The 22,391-nt window shown below is 40.4% G+C and overlaps 1 protein-coding gene across 2 annotated transcripts in view; it reads right to left on the bottom strand.

The window, feature by feature from the left end:
- The window catches only part of MYO9A (myosin IXA), a 382,153-nt gene that overhangs the window by 161,734 nt on the left and 198,028 nt on the right, over positions 1-22,391 (bottom strand). For both annotated transcript variants that reach the window (XM_019504515.1, XM_019504516.1), the window contains exon 10: positions 2,990-3,106. In XM_019504515.1, coding sequence (XP_019360060.1) covers positions 2,990-3,106 — 117 coding nt within the window. The remainder of the gene's footprint in view (positions 1-2,989; positions 3,107-22,391) is intronic.

Raw genomic sequence — 22,391 nt, 5'->3', positions numbered from 1 at the left:
CTGTCCATCTGACCTGCCAAGCAAAAATGTTGAGTACCACCAACCTAGAGCAATATTACAAATATTCAGGATTATGGTATCTGGATGTATAAAAGTTATGTTAAAAAAGTTATGTATAAAAAAAAAGTTATGTTAACTTGATGGAATTAACAATGATAATTTATTAAGATGAAGTAATCTTTCCAGAACCATATGCATTATAGTTTTATGCTAGAAAGAACAAAAAACTGGTCATACTTGAGTAGAACAATGGTGGGAGGATTTATAATCCTTCAGGAGGAGCAAACCTGCATGCTAGTCATTCTGCCAATCTAATACTTTGGTCCAGTGACCACGAATTCTAATCCTTCGGTCAAATGATTTCACTTGGGCCTTTGGCCACATAACCAACCTTCCAAGCGTATAGCCAAATCACTATAAATATAATTATAATAATGTGCCCACACATGCGCACACACACATATGCATGTGCCCGTGCATGCATGTATATATACACATATGCATGCACATATGATCTACTTGGTAATGATGGAGTTAGGAAGAGTACGAACAGTAGTCCAAGGGCAGGGAAACAAGAATAGAAGAAAAGAAAAAGTAGAAGAAAGGTTGCAGAGATAGACTATGCATAATTAAGGGATTATTTTTGATTTGCAGTCCAGTGAAAGCACTTCTGTGAACAAAACTATGGACAAGGCAAGAGTTTTTTTCCATTTTTAGTTAAATCTTTTATTAGATCAACTGCTTAATTAGGAAAGATGCTAAATAAGATTTTGGGTCTTGATTTAGCATGGTATTGCACACCTGCAAAACTTTTTTTTCTTTTTTTTAAATAAGCAAAGAAAGAATAAGCATGGTCTTATTTTGGTTTGGTAGCTCTCTTCTCTCTGTAAGTAGTTATTTTGAGATTTGTAACCAGCCCCATTCAAATCAGAAATAAGAGTCTAGACATGTTCTACAAAACTGGATTGCAAGGGAAATAAAATGCAAACTGTGAGCACTGCGAGAAATCAATTATTACACTCTCCAGACTATTAATACAAAAAAGCCCATATTCAGCATCATCGCATGCCCCTCCAATATCAGACAGACAACTTAAGTGGGATATATACAATTGCCTTTTTCCTATATTTGTGTTGAATACAGATGCTCTGAATTTTCCTTTAACTATGCTTTATAAGTAACAAGCACTCACCTATACAAGCTGATAACCTCTACTACACCCATTTCAGCATTCCCCTTACTCTACAAAAGCCTGCACGATTCTTTGAAAGCATACCTACTGACACTCAAATAAAGTAAAGACAATAGAGACAAGTGCAGGACGAGAATCCAAAGTGCCTGAATTATATATTATTATTATTATTATCTGACTCTGGGACAGTCTTTCTGTGGCCCTGGGCAGGTTACTTATGCTCTCTGCTTCATTTTTCCTGTGCATAAAGTGGCCTTAAGAGTGATAAGTGATAAGAGTGATAATTTTTACAGCTCTATAAAAATTAGTCTAGGTTTATAACAGCTTTTAAAGCTTTTTACAGTATTCTAAGTTGGGTTCAGCAGGCAAGGTATACTGTCCTAGCACAAGCACATCCCTTGAATGTAGACATACACTAAGGAACAGCTAGCACTTTAAATTACTTCTAAAAAAATAGATAATTCATTTGGTTAATATTTGAGCTACACTCCCCCCAACAAAAAAGCCAACTCGTAGGCTCACCAAATACATAAATTCCCTCTTCAGACAACCCAAAGGAAACCTTTAGGCTCTTGGAACAAAGACAGAACATAAAATTTACAGTAAAATACCAAATAGCGGAGAAAGCAGCCAGAAGAAACATAGCATGTTATCCATTTTAACAAACTCACGTGCCAGCAGTGTCATCACCACATATTAAAAATGAATTTTACAAAAACAAAGATGTGTGCACACAGACCATAATTATTTTCCTTATACATTACAAGCATATCTGTGCAGTAAAATAAAGGGTCAGGCATACTTTAAGGATCTGTAATTTCAATCAGTTCTACAGTAGGATAATTCAAACACAATGTTAGCACTTAGCTAAATAATCATTTTTGGCAGCTGCAGTGTCAGCTAGATGTATGACCAAAAGTTCTGCTGGCCTGGACCCAATTTCAAAGCCAAGGGTATTTAGTTAGGTTTGTCTGCATGTATATGCATACATACAGACAGACAACCCTTAACTTGAAGGAAGAGTAAGTCTCTTTTTAGGGCAGAAGAAAATATTTGTATATTAGGAGTTATATCTTGAGTCACTGAGCAACTCCCTGCTATCACCTGTGCTCACATCATGTAAACCCTATCAAATTTATTAAGCTGCGACTTGAAATCAGTTAAGTTTCTTTAGCCAAATGTTCCTACTGGAAGGCTTTTCCAGAATCTTCCTTCTCTGCTGGATAGAAACATCCTATTTTCCAGCACAAATTGATTCAAAGCCCATTTATACCCATTTGTTCTTCCTTGGTTTAAAAGTAGAAAAATCCTTTTAAATGAGCAACTTATTGTAGCATTCCACCCTCTAACCTCTTTTGACCTTCCTTCTCGATAACATTACATGCTACAGGTTTACAAATAAAGCAGACTAACACTTTACAGGAATCATTTAATTAAAATTGAGATTAGCAGTCTTATGGGGGGGCAGATAAGTTTTCTGTCAGACACAAATCCTCTCTCAATCGTGACTCACATCATGACTCAATTCCTTGATGCCATTTATTATCACAATTCACAAAATGTCACTTTTTAAAAAATAAAATTATGGTCTCATTTTTGAAATACAAGCGGGAACAGGCCTTTTGGGGCTGCTTGTAATCAATAGTTTGTGTAATGTTTTACCCTGTAACTACTACTACTTCCCGTGTCTCTACATCACATTTGACCATTTTGTTACACATGCTCGTACTTGTTTAACTGTAAACGTTAGAGCCAAGGTTACAACCTAACAACCAAGCATGAGGATCTAGAATTTACCTTGGTGCTTTCTTCCACATCCTTTGCATTCAAAAGCGCGTGATTAATTCGAAAAACTATCCAATCAAACAGAGCACTGTATAATGATTTAGCCATGGAATTTCGTACTGTCACGGCCTAGAGGAGAAAGAAAATAAAAATTATTAGAAATAATTCATGATCTGCATTAAAGCTCGTGTCTTAAAGATGCGTGTCCAAAGCCCATGTTTAATTTTTATAGAAAACTCTGCTTAATTTCTGTATTGCACGCGCCACTGTTTCTGAAAGACTTAGTCATTTATCTTCATTGAGAGACTACTCAGGCAACCCATGAATACCAGGCCTCCTGGTTTAACTCTGGTGGATAATGCTGAAGGAAATTGTACAATGCGATGCTGAAATCTGAAGTAAAGATACAGATTTGAACTTTAATGGGATCAGTTAGGGTTTCCTGAGCATCTGAAATCTGCCAGGCTCCATCAATGGGAGCTGCAAATCACACTTATACAGAGGTTTATTGCTCTTCAAGCAGCTCTCAGAACAAGCAATAATACTCCTTTAGAAGCAACATCCAAGTCATGATGTTTTTTTCTACCACCATTGCAAGAGATTTCATTTCAGTGGTAACACTTAAAAGCAAAGAACGAACCAGAATATTGTTATTTAAAATGTTCTTTTTCACAACACGTGTGCCATGGAACAGATTCTCCAGTACTGACTACAACAGGAGTCTGCAATTTGCACTTAGATGTCCTACTGACATGCAATCTGCTGAGGGTATCTTTGCTTTCCTTGCTTACAATTGCTAGGTCTGAAATAATGCGCTTTATTCTAAATCACCGTAAATGCAAGGGTTACGGGCACCTGTGGAGTTAACTCGGAGCTGTTTTTAGTCACAGTGCTAATAAGAACGAACATCAAGCCTTTCGGGTGATGGAAATGGTCTCTCGCATCAATAGGAGGTTCCGAAAAAGCCATTTTAATAAAAAGCCCTAAACTACAGCTGTAACTGGCAGCTTATTAAACAGCACTGAAATGCTTCTTACGGAGTGAATTTTCAGAATGTTGCATTAAGTGGGTTTCACACTGAGTAAATTTTCAAAATGCTGCACCGAGAATAAATGGGACATGTTTTTTTTCCAAGGAAGCAGTTAAAGTTTTGCCTCAATTTTACAGGTAGGAAGAATTTAACATGCTGTTTGCCCAAGTCATCCTTCTTACTTCCTTTGTGATCTCTATTAAGAAATTTAAATCCAAAGGCATTTGGAGATTTAAAGGGAAAAAAAAGAAAAAAAACAAACAAACTTCACTTTCACTCAACCCCTCTGTGGTCAGAGTACATGACAAGGGCGGCTTTATTTCACTATGATAAAGATATCAAGGCATGCATGTTGTCAAGTCAACACTTGAATTTAGCCAAAAGGCCTGACAGGAAACAAATTTGCTATTTTTCACATTGACACTTGCCTCCTTTTTCTTGTATACCTTTTACTGACATTTTGTATGCTCTTGTATAAATGCTGAGCTTTATTTGAAATTACCCAGTTCTACCCCCCACCCCTCCACCAGATGGCATTTGAGAACACGCTGTAGGCTATTCTGTATCCATAACCCACAAAACCAACACTACCACCTCCACCGCGAATATGTGAATCCTAAGAATGATCACAAACCCACAACATATGTCAGGCCATGTTACAATGCCACCTAATAACTAACACTGCTGCGATTATATTTTGATTAACAATACAACAATAACCATCTGATAAGCAAACAAATAAATTAGAAGGCACCAAAGCATCACATTTAAAAAATAACTAGCTCAAGAAAAGGAAGTACTTGACACTGCCAAAATAAGCAATTCCTCATTTCCAAAAACAGTGAACTATACAAGCATTGGAAGTGAAGATAATTTGCTTTATTGAAAATCTAAAAAGTTCTCTTATGCTCTAACCTGTGTTTTGGAACCTGGCTGGAGTTTGGTTGTTAGCTTTTATCAAAATTATTATAAACAGAGCTTTACATTTTCTAACCAAAGTGTTTTGATGGGAAGTATAATTTTTCAGAGTTCTCGTTGCTATGTGTTTGTCAAATTGTATAAAGAAACACCTCAACAAATTAACAGATTTTGGGTAACCTCATGCTCTGCTGCAGAATGGAGCATGTGGGAAGCCAGCACACTAACGTTGAACTAGATCACATCACACTACACCCATAAATAAATTGAAGAAGCTAGAGAAGGAAAGACCAAGATGCAGTGTACAAGAAGGCTGCTGCTTTCTTCCTCATGGGGGTCTGTAATGAAGAATAATTTATGGGCCAAGGCCATCATGAACATGAATTGCCAAAGAGCTCAAGACTAGGGGTTTAGGACCTGGTAGGAAGCTTCTTGCATAGAAAAATGCATAGGCTTTATTAAAATAAAAAAAACAACAACATGTTTGCACACACTGACCTCATTTTCAAATTTAATGGCCTTCTCTCAGTGAAATTTTGCTCTTACTTATTATAGTCTCTTAAATCCAGCGTAATTGCATTGACTACATGGCAGTTGCTTTCAGATTTGGAATGATGTAAATGAGAGAAGAATTCAGCACTACTTTTCAGACAGAATGAAGTACAATGCATGGAGGCCAAGGCCAGGGGTAAGACCCACACGGGAGTTTTGTATGCTTGAGGTACAGGGGATGGAAGAATTATTGTGCACAAAGCATGTTGTGGGACATTCCCATGCCCACCACAGGGTTGCAATGGTATACACAGTCAAGGAAGTCCTGTTGCAGGTAGATAAATAGTTCAGTTGGCAATTTTTGGAAGAATTTATATATTGACCATGATGCTATTTGAAGGAACTAGATTTGAAAGAAATACTGAAAAGTGATTATGTAGTTGCCTATTAGTGGTGAGGTTTACTCTTACTTTCAAGATTTATAGAAACTGTGTCTTTTAGAGAGAAAATCAACTTTACTGGAGAACTGCTGCCTGAAATTTGCTGGCCCTCATAGCTTTGCTGAAAAGTGTTCCATTGTAGAGCTCCCATCTTGTTTTTCCATGCAGCAGACATTTCGTTGCGCCTGGTTTTGTACTGTATGCAAAACTGAACTGTGTCAAAAGAAGCAACGGCATAACAAAGCATCCATATGGATGACCACAACTATGGTGGCGAACTCCAGGACTGTATCACAGAGCAGTAGCCTTCCAACAAGAAAAGCTCAAGTCATTCGCTGTGTGAAAGATGGATCTATATCCACTCGAAGATTTTTCCAAAACTGCCTTCAAGGTCACCCCAAATGCACATTACTTCACTGAATTCAGGCAACAAGAGTAATACCTCTTTATCATAATTAGATATCAAGCTACATAATATAATGAAGTAAGCAAGCCGTTCTATTTGAGCAGTGTAATTAAACAACAAGATTGGCTTAGAGCAGAGGTTCTCAGCTCCATTCAGGAGGTCGGCAGAAAGGTTGTGGAACAATCGAGATGATCTGTACTTGGCCCTGCACTTGATTCATTTTTTTCTGACGACGGAGATCAAGGCCATTTGGACGATGACGCAAAAAAGTTTATTAAGTGGTCCACCAAGACCCTCAGCAATTTTCAAGTTTTCCATGCAAAAAAAAGTTTGAGAACCACTGACCTAGAGGATTATTGGACCAACTGTGCAGAAGAACAATTTTCCTTTTTAAAATTTTTTCCCCTGTATCACTTATTAAGCTCAGATGTTCTTGCTGTGTTACTCTGTGCTACAACAGAAATGGCTACAAATACCATTAGTCCACAGAGTGTCTTGAGTCCATGAGGATTAGAAGAAAACTATCTGAATTTATGTTTTTCCACAGGTCCTATTATTTCTGATTCATTTAACCATCCAATTTCTATATTAAGGATAATTAAGTACCTGAAAGTGACAGATCTAGGGAAGTTCAATGAGCCAACAGTTCTTCATTTCAACTATAAAAGTTGTAAATGTTTTTCCTCCTAATCATAGGACTTGGTTTCAGAAAAGCCTTTAAATGGATGCAAAGTTTACCCTATACTGTACAGCATTTAAAACAAATGCTTAAGCTAAGGGGTCTTACATACGTGAATTTTCTTTTTTTAGTAGAATTACTAATGGAACTTTTTCCCCTCTAAAAATCTATTTAAATTGATGAAACAAGTCAATGTCACTAATGTTACAAAAGTGTCGCTGTACTAATGAGTCGCAAAAGCTAAACTACCCTCATGCTATTCAGAAATGTGCATACTGAAAATATTCACATCTAGGTTTAAAACCATGCCTGGGCATTACGTTGATTGGCACTTTCTAAATCTCTCAAAAAGAAAGAAAGAGGAACTCAAGAGTTCTAATAATCAGATCCCTAATAAATAATGTGATATGATGAATAGAGGGGACAGGGGAAGAAGTGTTACATGACAGTGCCCTGTGGCTAGAAACATGTCACTGAATGAAGCTCATCAGCTGTACTACACTGTGTTGTGGCACAGCTGATCCGCTTCATTGGGCAAAACACCCATCGCGCCTCTTGTCCCTCCTGTTGATGATGAGGGACAAAGGGAGATCTATTCTCCCAGGGCTTACAGGGCCCAGTCCTATGAACCTGGGAAGTCCTGGACAGGATCAGGCCCTTAAAGCACTGGGTCTCCCTCCTTATCCAGACCTGCCCTCAGGGTGTCTGGGGACACAAGTCCCACTTTCCCTGCTTACCTAGATCCACCCCTGAGATCTCCAAGGCAGGTCTGATATGTGGGAAAATCCCTCTATTCTTCATTTACCCACACCTGCCTCCTGTGGATGAGTCTCAGGAAGCTGGTCCTTATGGGGAAGCACAGGGTACCAGAGATTCCCTGGGTCCTGTGCCTTCACATGGGACCTGTGCAAGCTTTTCATACTCAAACACACCTGTGAAGACTGTGGGGTGTCTCCATAAGCAGGGAACCCCAACTTTCCCTGCTTATGGACCAGCAGCTTGAGATTCCTTAGGGTGCCTCCCTGTCAGCAAGGAAGGCCACGCAGGTGCTTCAGGAGCTTGAGGGGCCCTCAAGCCACCAAAGCACCTGCCTGGGGTGTCTGGAAAGTGTGGGCAGCTCAAGCTACCTCCACTCTCCTGCCACAGAGCTAATCAATGTCTGCACACAATAAAGCTGCAGAATATGTTACTACCTTTTGTCACACCACTGATTTTCCTCTGATGTGACACAATGACAGGCAGGGACACCTATTTGCTCATCATTTGTACCACCATAAAAAATGTTATGGTGACACAAAGGAGACACACCAGGCAACATCTGTTTCTACCCTATTATTTGTGTGAGGCCTGTTACCCAGGTTTTCCTTTGTCCCTTAATGTGACCAATTTTTAGTCCCACTGCTTGATGACAGATATTTCTGCCAGTCTATAACAGGAGTTTCTACCCCTGGACAAGTGCAGGGGCCCTGGTGGTGGCACACAGTGGCAGGCAGGAGCGGCGCATGGCAGTACGCTTCCTAAGTACCCCCACTTCTCCACACCACCGCCGCATACCCTCTGAGGCCTTCCCAAGTACCCCCAGTTGACAACCCCTGGTCTATAACATCACAGCCCATCAAGTTGGTTTTTTTTCTTTTTCTTAAACCGACAACTGGAAAACCAAGGAAACACTGCTTGCGACCCCCGCGCTTCCTTATACAAAAACCAAACAGACTTAGTGGGTTTCTAAACCAACTTCTTTGTTTAGTGTTTGTGTTTATAGCTAATGCATCCACCCAAAGTAAGCAATTCTGCTGAATTCTGCCACTTAACATTTCCTAAAAAAAAGTTTTGTTTCATGTTATGAGGCAGTTTTTGTAATCCACAGCTTCTGGTGTGCTTTGTATGTCCTGTTATGTGATCATTTTTGAACACATTTGAAATACTGTGTCTATTTATAAAACTCCCTAAAAAGTTAGTAAAATTAAAATGGTTTGTGTAGTGCCAAAGTAATCTTTCTGGAACCAAAGAAAACACAGCAGCTTGCAAAAGGAAATACTGCTTATTGATTCAAAAACAAAATAGATCAAACATTTTAATTCAGTGATTCATGAGATAAACTAAACAACATGATTTAATTAATAGGCTTCCTGCATTTAAAACCACCTTTGGGGGAAAAACATTTGATTACAGATAAGGCTGGTGGCACCACCTATTAAAGTTGTCCAACATTACTCCTTTCTAAGACCCTGGGTTTAGTTCCTTAAAATTCTTCCAATTTTTAACTGCTCAGGCTGAAATTCGCCTCGATTGCCACCTGTTTCAAGTTAAATCATTTTGCAAAATGTCAACCCGAATGGTTCAGCTCTTTCCAACAACAATGCTAGAGAAAAGTACATTGTTTTGTTCCCGTTAAAAAACATTAAAGATGTTTTTTCCTATAAAGGCTCAAATGCCTCCTTGTGTCCTCCACCTTCACCCTTTGGAGCAGGGACCTGAATTTGGGCAAGGGGTAGCCTACATCAGGAATGTGCCCAAATCTGGCCAAAATAGAAACTTCTAAAACTGCCTGTTTTCAGTAGACAAATTGCTGAACATTCACGACTACCACTTAAGTCAAGGAGAGCTGTGCTTTCAGTGTATAAATGCGTTATGATGCTAAGTATTAAGAAGCATCTCAAATTAGGCAGGCAAAATTAGTGAACACTTTTTTATTGCGATATGCTCAATCATGCTGTGCTGGCATGTCTCTTTGCTCTCCATCTCTAAATGGGGTTAATGTCGCCTGCTCAGTTTTCAAGAATTTTGTGAGTATTATTTATAAGATTTGTGAAGGGCTCAGAAATTGTAGTAGTGATCACCATGGAAAAGTCCACAAGGAAATAAATAATTCTAGCTTAAGAGCATGGTTTAAATGGCACATAGTAAAAAGGCCTATGTCCTCACTCTATACAGTAAAGATGATCAAGAATAGTAAATTGCTGCTCATTAACTGAGCATCTTCCGTCCTGTGCCCTAACAGAGGCAAGGGATCTGTAGTAAAAAAAAAACAGTATGTGATCATATAATTAAAGGCTGTACAATAATGTAGCTATCTATCAATCTATCTGAATCAGAAGACTGAATTAAGATTACAGAGACAACTGGAATACTGGCATTTAACAGTCGTTATGGTAATGCTGTAGGCTGGATTTATCTGGAAACAATTATGTTACAGCTAGTAACTTTACCGGAACTTTGTAGGGAAGTAGTAAGTTCCTTAGGAAACACCAACTTTTTCAAACCTCCTACCCTTCAAAATAATCACAGTGAATTTACCCAAACAGGCAGTTTTATGTCATAGTTTACACCCGAGTAAGTTTTGTTCAAACAAAACTAATGCTTCCTTCTTAATCTAATTTCACTCAGTGCTCCCATCCTTAATGTACCTGTTATTTTTCAGATCCTGGCTTGACCCTCTAGTGAGATGAGCACAGGAATCCTCATGCTGAGCTCCATTGATTTCAATTAATTAACAATCATAAGGTGCTTAGACACTAAGGTAAAGAGGGTCATAGAATCTAAGACAAGCAGGCTACATTGCAGACATAATGATCTGCCAGGATGTTTTATTGCAGAAAGGCACTTACCCTGATTAAAGCTTCTACTGTCATAGATGGGCTCTGTGAAAACTGGATCTCAGTGTTCTTGGTTAGAGTTAAACCAAATCTAATTAGCTAGAAGGTTTTGGTGCTTGATGCAGATTTACGTAAAGGAACTGTTGCTAAACATAATTTACAGGCCCGTATTTTAAGTTCTTGACAAATAAGGGAAGAATGGAAGGAACACACATTTGTTAAATGTATTCTTTCTAAAAATAAAAAGCAGGCCTGCTCGCTCAGCTCAGTCTTGTTCTCAGACACTCTGACGTCTTTTGTCACCGCACATGACACCTTGTAAAATCAGCAAAACTGCACTTTCTTCCTTATGGACAAAGATGGCTTGAAAACACGTGTGGTGAGGGAACGCCCTCATAATCAGGAGAAAGATAGAGCCCTTACTCTTGATTCTGCAGATTTGCTTTTCTCCCCCTCAAGTGCCATTTCAAACAGCATCATTGTTCCTGAAATGCCATTTAAACAACAGAGTTCTCAGAGTTCTGATTCAGTGACCTGCCTTCTTGGCAGCAACCCAGCTAACCTTTTATAGATATTTTCACATGATCTGCTAGGAGAATAAGTTCCCTAGTGTGCAGTCTGTTACTCTTATTAGAGTCAGTGCTTATATTGTTTACTTATTTAATAGACGAGAAACAGCTTACAGCATTTCAAGTGTGAAAGAGAATCTAAAAAGGTTTTCAAACAGACCCAGGGACAAAAGTGACAAATACGGGATGGGCAAAAAGAATTCCCGTGAATATTTATTTTGCAGATTAAAGAGCAATAGGGCATTGCACCAATTGCACAACAGTACAGTACATCAGAGTGGCTCTATACTGTAGGTACTGGAAATCAAACCGAGTCTTAGTACTAACTCAAGCTGTACACTGTGGTAATACTCAAAGGTTACAACTAGAATCACATCCCCATTGTGTGGGGTTCTACACTTTAACCGTCACAATGGTTAATCAATATTACAGCAATTTTCTCCTTGAGGTGTGAAGGGGATGATGAAGCAAGTGGTTGCTGCACCACTGAACAAATACATAAATAAATTCAGACCCTACTTCTATACTGATGAATAGCTTTTCACTTCCAAGTTTGAAAACGTTGGCTTAAATAAAAACACAGGACTAACTTGGTCCAGTGTTAGATTTTATAAAAACTACTTGCACAACTATGACCAGGACAAACACTTTCATTAATGTTTTGTTAAAGGAAGACAAAGACAAAAAGAAAAGCAAGCAAGCTGCATTTGAATAAAAAGTTCCTCCTTCCTTTGCAGGATTTGCTACCTTAACACTTTGAGATTCGGAAATCAACAACGATCAGAAACTGAGTGTATTCAGAAGCAAATATGATCACCTTCACTATTGTCTAAGAACACTACACTCCTGCTCTATGTTCCACATTAGCTAAGAGATGATTCCTGAGTGAAGTTTATGCTGTTGTAGATAGTAGTGTACAAGGGGGCAGGGACCCTTGAAGGGTGGGAGGCACAAAAATAGCAACAGTTTTAAGCATCTAGTTATGCCTCTGGCTTTGGACCTTCAAGCAAGTTAATATCTAGAATCCCCATGATGGCAAGATTTTGTTGTTTTCTACTGTGTTCCTGCAACAGATGAAGTAATTAAAGGTGTATCACTTAATAGTGTTCTGCTCTAAAATGGAAGTGGTTCACATAACTTTTGGCATCTAAACTTGCTTCCTGTTGTGCCCTGTCACAGCCTGGACCCGGTGGGTATCTGGAAACACTGCATGATTCACTTGTTTCTACCACGCTGCTCCAGGAGTTGAACAGGGATGTTTATGAAATACTTGATGGGTGGAGTGGATTATAGGGATGGAAAGGATAGACAAATGGGAGGTATTTGTTTGGAGACAGTTCTTATGAATAGTTCCATATAAATACAATTGTTCTGCCTTGGACTCTACTGGGCAGCAGAGGTTTCTGGAGAAGGGCTGTGGACTTACTGAATTTTTCATTTTTGTGCAATGCTCCAAGCTCTCTCTCTATGGGGAGTGGAATCATAAAACTAAACAAAAGTAAAATGTAAACTCTTTATATATAATAATCTAATCTAAAGTGATATTAGTGCAGTGTTTTACAGTAGTAAGGAATATGTTATTTAAAAAAAATATGAACTGCACGTTACCCATTTGGAATTTTACACAGAATAAAATGAGAAAATCCACCTTGACACTGCAAACCTTGATGTTATATACAAACTGCTGCACACCAGCAGAAGCCTTGGCAGAAGCTAAATTTGCATATAAGAAAAGGTCAGCACTGTGTACACTTCTTCATAACAAAAACCCATCTGAAGTTCTTTGTGGAAGCAGTCTCTTATCAAGAAACTAAGATAGGAAAAAGATAGGAACGAGTGACAAATGAGGGTGCTGAAAAAGATCTGGCTTGACCTGGGATCCTCAGCATGCAAATGAGACTGCAGCCTTTGACCTCCTGCTGGCAGGTTGGCTACCCACTGTCCACTTGAAGATGAAATCAGAGCTGTGGGGACTGCAACACTCACCTTCCAGCTTTTTACTCTAATTGCAATCTCCTAAACAAAAGTAGTTCCACCTCCTACATGCAAAGAGAATGCTAAAATACTGGCCTCTCAGAGCCAAGAGGCTTGGTGTTCATACTGTAAGAAAGTGACAGCTAGACAGGAGAAGCAAAGCTCAACCTGAGAGCCAGAGCTTCAGCATCACAGTAGTTTTAACTATTTTAAATTCTTTTAATTCTGGGTTACTGCAGTTGCAAGCTGTCATCACAGGATCCAAACATCTATTTGTACCACAATTCTTGGAATATGAAACACATTTTTTAAAACCAAACACTTTTTGTAAAAATGCCTTGCATCTTGAGTTTTGAAAAAAAAAATCTTACATGCATCGTAAAGACTATATCTTTTTACGTCTGTCCCAGCACTTGGAGGCCTCACACAGAAATGCAATTTATAAGAAATTACTCTGTACATGTACATTTGACTTTCCGACCCCAATTCCTAATCACGTTTTGCTGAACAGTGAGAAAAGTAAGTGTGCTTTAGCTATAAAGCAAGATTCAAACAGTTTTGCTGAATTTGGACTTAGGTGAGCACTACAATCAATACAGCACTCATAATACAGAGTTCATATATGAAGTATCCAGCTTATACTTTATATTCTTCCACCATTTTTCCCCCTTCTCAAATCTTTCAAGTAGATAATTGAGATAACTGAGTTATTCACAGTGTCTTCAAACAGCAAACAACTTTACTAAAACCCCACCCCCCTCCAATTCTTACCATTATACTAAAGGGGAGGAAAATTAGAATTTTCAGCATCTGTTTTTTCCATAAAGTACCTGGGCTTGGAGATGTACACTACCCATACAGCTGGAAAATTATTTTGTTCCTTGATTACTAGTACTCCCCTCCCTGGGAGAATCTCCTTTACAGGAGTAACATGATTTTCCTTTTATTTCTAACACCAGTAATACTTTTACGAACTGCATGTGCCCCTATCAGGTAAGCTTGCAGCCTGACCCTACATTCCTTACACACAAAAAATTCCCCACTAATGTCAACAGAAATTTACGACTGAGAAGAAACAGGTCTGTACAATTAAAAAGCTCCTCCCAATTCTGTTGGTCTGTGCTAGTTTCCATTTATTTGTGAAGCTGCAAGTAAGCCCGTTATCCGAAATGATGCAGCAATATGTTTACAGAATCCACCTATAAGCTTCTTTTTCTGAGACAATGATATATTCAACCAATAGGTTTGTATGCAGAATTACAAACTGCTACATACACATGGTGTTTTCCTGCCCTCCAGAAAGAAATCAGAAAACTCATCATGCGTTCATTTCAGTGCTACTTTTCAATCAACTACTTTTATTAGAATAAAAGGAAAAGTTCCACGACAGGTAGAAAACCAGCCTCCTGGGACAGTTCAGGTTTGGAACAATTTTGAACCACTACTACAAATGCATAGTTTGGGTTCTTCAAGCAAACCTCCCCTATTCCCCAGAAGGTGCTTAACATGCTCTGTGCGCATACAACCAACATGCAGATTTCTGTCTCAGTCAGGAAATAAGATACGAACACAGGAAGAAGGGAAATGTATCCTTCCCCCACAAGGCCTTTGATTTACTTCCTATAATTTCTATAGAAGGATGAAAGGTGCTTCCAATGAAATAACAGTGGAAGTGTAAGCACACAGCCACTAGGATTCTTCCCATTCAGGAAGCCCTGCAACACTTGAAAATTAAAATATTCTTGCAAGCTTATACTGGTTCCTTTGTGTGTTGTTTTACACGAAAGGCATTTTCAGAAGAAACTGATTTTCCTAAAATATTTCCATGAACTATGCATTGAACCTCAGGGACTTTAACACACGCCTACAACACCCTCATGTATTTGAAAGGTCTTACTCCAAGTCAATTCAAATTGGCCCCATTATAAGAAACTATAATGTCTCCTCTTTCAGGAAGCTGGAGACGCCAAGTTATAGTGTTACAAAAAAATCTACTGAGAAAATGTCTTCGGAGCATAAACTGGAAATTGCATTTTTCTTTAATTTGATGCCTCCTTTCAAATGTCTACCAGTCATCGCTCAGCTTGTTTCTTACTTTTGTATATGCTACAGTTGAGAGTCCTATTCAAGGCTGAGTCAAAGGAAAACATATTCTAATACCACTCACGCTTCCCCCACTGGCATTCATCTACAATGTTCAGCAAGGACACCTTATAAAATGCTCCTACCGTTCTGCTGAAGGGCGCCTGCATTGTACAGCTGACAAAAATAACAGAACTGGAACAAGTTCAACTTCAGTAGAAAAATCGGTTTCTTCTACAAGACATCACTGTTCATCCGAGTGAATGGCAAAGCGTATCAGCTTCTGCTCTCAAGTTGTCCAGCCCCTTCCCCCTCCACAACCTAATCTTACTGTGTGTTGTACTGACGTGGCTGAATCCTTATGAGGTGATGCTTCACCACTACAGAGGCGCCTCATCTGATACAAGAACAAACAAAACTGAGATGAAGTAGATTTCCTATAATTTACTAATCTTGTGTGCCATGAAGGTGCCAGATCTATAGGAATGGAGTCCAGTCCTTTGGAATATGGAACTTGTTGTAAACTTTGTATATTTATGTAGGGGTGGATAAGACTGGTTTCTTTAAGCTGGTACTTTAAAAAAAGGGAGATGACAAATATAGGTTTCCCTCACTTTGTGCTGTACATGCGTTCCTGGAAAACAGCGCGTAACTTGAATTCGCATAAAGGGAATCCACTTTACAATGTAACAAATAGGGATATGTTCCAAGACCTCGACTGTACTGACCCCCTGACCCCTTTCTACCACTTTTACAAGACAATTTGGGTACTCACCAACAGCAGACAGTACACACAGGCACAGGGCACTATTTAAATGGGAATGGCAACTGCAGAAACACGTGTCGCAGAGAACGAGCGAGAAGAGCAGATGCACATAGAAAACTATATTTTGGTGCACGTCACTCCCACAATGCACCACACAAAGCAGCTGACAGCGCACCAATTGCATAAGAGTGAATTTACCTCACGTATAACAATTTTTTGGTATAAAAAGAATAATTGCATAAGAGACCAGGAGTAGCTACAAAATTGCTCTAAGAAAGGTTAGCTTGATTAGGGAAAGTTCAAAACCATTAAAAAGGGCATATAATTATTAATACCTCTGCAGTGAAGAACAACGAGCTATTAAGTCAACAGACTCCCTCAGCTGCCTGAAGGGTAACGCGACAGATGCTACAGTGTAAAGCAGGAATCAAAGCAGGGTGCTTCTATCCCAGGCAGAAAATACTCTCCCTCATTTGGATGCATGGGTCCCATTGGGTGCATACATGCACTCAATTTGGGAGGGCTGATTTTTGGGGATAAGGTGCACAATATAGTTAAGAAAATATGGTATAAAAAAAAATAAATAAGCATCCTCCAAAACATTTATTTTTCATTGTGGAGGTGCTTAGGACTGAGAGAAGTGGGTTATTTTGGTTGGGGAGAAGTAACTGATGTTTTCTAGAGGTGCGCCGATGCATCAGTCCCATATCGGATCAGCACCGATATAAGGAAAATTGACAGCATCGGCAAATTGGCTTTTTTTGGAGAATGTGTTGGATACTGTTACCGATAAAAGCCCCATACATGTGTGCAACCGCAGCATAGCACACAGGCCAGGAGTGCAGCCTAGTAGCATGGACAGCATCTGGGTCCAGATGGTAAGTCTGTTGTGGGGGAAGGGGTGTGGGGCAGGCTGGGCTGGGATGCACTCAGGGCAGGCAGTGGCAGCAGCGCTGGGAGGAAGGTTATGGCAGGGTTATGGCAAATTTTTCAGCCTCCCACCCCTGTAACACCCATCCCAGCACCACCGCTGCTCACCCTGAGAGCAGCCCAGCCCAGCCCCTTGCCAGGAAGAGCTCAGCACCGCCCCGGCCCCAGCCCACAAGAGCAGCTCGTCCTCACCTCACACACAGATCCAGGGACACATGGCCCCCATACCCTCCTGGGGTGTGTGCAGCAGCAGGAGCTGCCCCCCACCCCAAACAAGCCACTTGCAGCTCTGTCCTGGCTGTGCAGTGCCTGCCCCTGCCCCTCTCCTCCCCTCCCCTCACTGCACAAGCCTCAATCTACCCCCTCATGCCCCTTCCCCTACAACAGACTTACCAGCCAGACGCTGCTCTCCAAGCCATCTGGCTGCATATCAGCAATCGGATCAGCATTAGCCAATATGGCTTGTTAAAAATCGGCCATCTGTATCAGCCCAAAAATTCTCTACTGGTGTACCCCTAATTTGTCCTCAAACTTCATCGAAGTCCTGATAGCTGTTTCTAACAAAAGTGTTGTATTCACACCAGTAGAGACAGGAGAACCACTGTTTGAAATGAACTCATTTTTTACACGGCCTTCTTACCCTGAAATGAAGATACCCTCCATGAACATCAAGGGAAGACAATTGTGAAGAATACTTACAACCTTTCAGTGTTTTTGCTGCTAGGCAGAACAGTAAATGGGCAGCCAAGAAGAAGACAACTGTCAGCTTGCTTTCCAAGCCAGAGAGAGTCATTTTAGAGAGTTGGATCTGAGAAACTGAGCCAGCATTTTTAGAGGCCTGTTGCTAGGACATTTGTTTATGGGAAATAAATCTTTGGGGTTTTTTAATTTGAATCTATAGGTTCAGACCAACACTTGACTCTTTCCAAACATCATTAGATCAGAACTATATTTACTGGGTCATATATATGCTCACAGAGAGTTTCCTGCTGTTCTTGTCATATTCAATTTATTACCTAATATGCTGTGAATCTGGTTTACATTCACAATCATGTCCTATGGTGAAAAACAGATTAAGCAGCTTTTGTGGTTCCCCTTTAGGTCACAGGACAGACGCTGAGACAAGCCTGCTTAGGTTTTTTTACACATTGGCTTAACACCCAGAGGAAAGTACTATAGCAGGATATCAGACTCTAACTTAATCCCTATCTTGGCATCTCTGAGTATTATATCATATTTAGACCTAACGAGTATGATGTAAATTTTCCACAGTCATGTTTTAGTTTAGCATCATATAAGAATCTTGTCCTACTCATTCCCACTTTCCCTAAGAGAATGCTTATTCATCTCTGATTCAGTTGGTCTACCCTACCTTTTGTCTGACTTCAGACTAACACAGCAAATGGGGGTGCTATACAGCTAGCGAGTGAAAGAAGGACCTGATTTTCATTACCTTTTCATGATCTTTTTGTTCATATTTTGTGGATCTTGAGAAGATGAAGAAGTCCTTAAGTGCACTGCTGCTCTAACAGTTATTGGAATAAGAACTGATACAGTTACTGTCACTGCAATGCTTTTTTTTACCAATCCACTAAAAAAGAATAGACACCTATTCACATGTCAGATATCTGCTCTGATGCATGCTAATTAGCATGCGTTGGAGCAGACTTGATTAATCTGCTGCAGCATGTTAATTAACATGTTCCTGCAGCCACCGTGTCATGTCTATTCAGCACTCCCGTGCTTCAAAATGTTAACGGGGGCACTTAAACTAAAGCTTGAATGAGCTTTAGTTCAGGTGCCCTTGCTTCCATTTTGAAGTGGAGGACGCTAAATAGTTGTGACGCTATGCGTTTTAATTAAAACGGTTCCTGGAACCACTTTAATTAAAACACCCCCCTCCCTACACCTCAGAGCCCGTGTATAGACATCCAATATAGTGTATATATAGTGCTTGATGTAGCGGTGTAGTGTTTATGTAGTACTTAAGAGTTGGTGCTGTTAATCCTTTCAATTAACACTGAAGAATACTCACAGGCTAAAGCTAATATCCTGGCAGTAATATCACAGAAGTATAATACTGCACGCATGCAAGAGAGGCACAAAAGGACCTAATAACTCTTGCCCTACTAACAAAGGGTAAACACTTGTTACTGAAATAAGACATAGGCAGTACAGTATTGCAGTGTGGTTTTTGCTAGACCTGACCTGCAAATTGAGCAAGTGCATACCAGCATAAGTGAGACTACCATAAATACCATCACACTTAGCCTTAAGAACATGACTATAACATCTATATACAAACCACCACCTAGGACTTGCCAGGGGAACAATCTACCTGACAGTAGTGCATGCAAGTAGTCTTGTAATTTGTGACTTAACCAACCATAATACAGCATGTGGATATGTTAACAACAACGATGGCATCTTAGTTGAGCACTGGCCAAAGATCAGTAATCTGATGCTGGTACATGATGCTAAACAACTCAAATCATTTAACAGCAGCTGCTGAAGAGGTTACAACCCAGATATCAGCTTTGGGGGGCAGTGGAATCAGCCAGGTGTGCAAGAGAGCAATGCTGGAGCCCATACCCAGCACCACCCTGTAAGTATCAAACTTGGGTCCCCAACAACAGTGCAAAATGCTCCCTTTTTGCAGACATTTCAACCTGAAGAAAGCCAGTTAGGCAGCCTTCACAGAGGCAATGAAGGAATCAGTCACCGATATTACTCCTACCCATGAGAATTATAACAATTTTGTGAGGGCTGTGAAGAGAACTGTCTGCTACTCCATCCCAAGGGGCTGCCATGCAAGATATATCCTAGGCATGTTGAGCTTAACATAAGACTCGTATGCTCTTTAGGAGAAAGAATACCATCTCAACCCCTTCTCAGATCCACCATTACACCAGGAGAAATCCTAACAGACGACATAGGAGTAGAGCAGAGGCCTGGAAAGAGATCATTAATGAAACCAATGTGACACACAACAGCAAGAAAGCTTGGGCGACTATAAGAAAACTAGGAGGCAATAACATCGCTCCTCCAGCTATATCAAATGGTGCTGCCAACCAGGTTGCACAACAACTGCTCAACAATGGGGAGCACATCACATAAAAGAAACACTGGAAAACACCATCGCTGCATTATATACCATCTGACAAGCAACCACTTAAAGACCTAACCCGTCTATTTACTATGAAGGAACTGACAGTCGTGAAGGTGTACTGAAACATGAGAAGGCAGCAGGATTAGACTATGTACTCACTGAGATAATACAACACATAGGACCCCTTGCAAGGCAATGGCTCCTTGATCTGTTCAAGGCAGACACCAACACCCTTGTTCTATCCAATGCATGCATGATAAATAAACAATTACCGCTGATACAGAAAAAAGGAAGAATAGCTCTGTTCAAACCAGGGAAAGGCCTTTAATCACCAAAAAGTTATAAACCGATCTCTCTCCTCAGCACCACCTACAAACTCTACAAATGGCATCCCGTGACAAATTTCACCCTTGGCGGATTCCGAACTTACATGAGACCAAGCGAGTTTTAAACCAGGTTGGTCCTGTGCAGGCCAACTACTAAGCCTCACATAGCACACTGAAGATGGTTTCCAGCAGAAGTTGATCACCAGCACAGTGTTTGTTGACCTACCCGTTGCATATGATATTGCCCAATACTGCATCATGATCCACAAACTGTACCTTATGATGATGACTTAGATCTAAACCAGACCATCCGTAGCCTCACAGTTGTAAAAACTTCCCCTTGGGGAACAGGCACTTTTTTGTGGAACTAAATGGCCAGAAAAGTACATGGGGCTTCCAAAAGGACAGCTTACCACAAGGCAGTGTGCTCACTCTACTTTTATTCAACATCATTCTACATTAACGATCAGTCACTTCCTGCCAAATGTCATTATTTCATCTGTGCTGATGATCTCTGCAATACCACACAATAGAAGAATTTTGAGGACACAAAGAAGATTCTGGAGAAGGCACTGAACGAGATGTCAGATTCTTCCCTAAATAATGATCTCAAACCCAACCCTAGAAAGACCCAAATCTGTGCTTTAACATCTGAGAAACTGGGATGTGGAAGGACACTTGAATGTCCTCTTGGGTGACCAGAGTCTTGAAAAATCAGAAACACCCAGTCTACTTAGGAGTAACACTGAACCATACACCGAGTTACAAAAAGCACATATTAACTACCAAAGCCAAGGTCAGCATGAAACAACATCCTGTGTAAGCTCACAAATTTGAAGTGGGGAGCACATCCTTCCACCCTACATACTACTCCCTGAGTACTTTGTTTCTGTATAGCTATATATGCCTGCACCACCTGGGGACACTCAAGTTACAGCAAACATATTGACACCGCCCTAAATAATACATGCAGATTTATAATAGGGTGCCTAAAACCCACCCCTGTGCCCTGCCTATATGCACAGCACCCTCTTACATCAGGAGGAATGTAGCAGGCAACGCTGATGGGCACAAGTCAGATAACTGCCATCCATTATACAGACATCAACCAGCACACCATCATCTCTCAACAAGAAATACCTTTTTGTCCTCTACTATACCATTGACCACATCACCAGAATGAGACAGAACTACCCTCTGGCAAAAAGAATCGGAGAAACTAGATGACAAAGCTCTTGAATGGAACCGGTGAGGAATTATCCCCCATGAGGGGCTGGCATCCAGCTCCAACTACAAACAACACACATGGAGAAGCCTGAACAGATTGAGAGCAGGTCTTGGCAGATGCAACTTTCTCATGAAATCATAGGGCCTCTATGCAACCAACATGTTTGTCAAGAGAAGAAAACCATGAATCATCTTCTGAGTTGCCCTGTAGCACCATAATGCACCCCACAAGATCTGTCAACACCAACACCAGGAGCAGTGGCCTGTGCAGATTATTGGGAGCAGGCCATATAGAAAGGCTGGACTGGAGACATGCCAAAGCAGCAGCAGCACTCAATCTGCAAAATCTTAAAACCTCTCCCTTGTTCCTTCATTTCCCTAGGACTCATCTTAAACATTTTAAGAGACACTTTTCATGGCTCAAAGAAAAATTACACCGAAGAAGTGAGAAAGACCCTTAGAGCTACTAAGCTCCTGTCTACAGTACAAAGTTTTGCAGGCATTAGATACATCAGCTGGAGGTGTGACAGACCCACAGTCTGAATGCAGCCTGGACAACAGAAGAGGAGTTCTGTTAATTTAAATCAGTGGGAGCCAACCTGTTTGGCAGGTGTGCCGCAAATTAGCACCCTCCCCAAAAGCCATTTGAATCCCTTTTCTTTACCCCAACTGCAACTCAGCTTTCTGCTTCCTGCCCTGTGCTCCCTGCCTGACCCGATTCTCTGCTTTCTGCTCCCTGCCCTATCTGTCACCAGGCTGCCAGTCCCCTCCTCAATCCGCTGCATGCCACATAGAAAGGCGGCTCGTACCACTTGTGGCACCTGTGCCACAGGCCTACCACCTGATTTAGATGAAGTTATTCAGGGAGGT

This window comes from Gavialis gangeticus, unplaced genomic scaffold, assembly GCF_001723915.1.
Source record: "Gavialis gangeticus isolate Ggan-Ray unplaced genomic scaffold, GavGan_comp1, whole genome shotgun sequence".
Taxonomy (NCBI): Eukaryota; Metazoa; Chordata; order Crocodylia; family Gavialidae; genus Gavialis; species Gavialis gangeticus.
Note: the sequence above shows the minus strand (reverse complement) of the source record. Positions and strands in the feature narration are given on the sequence as shown.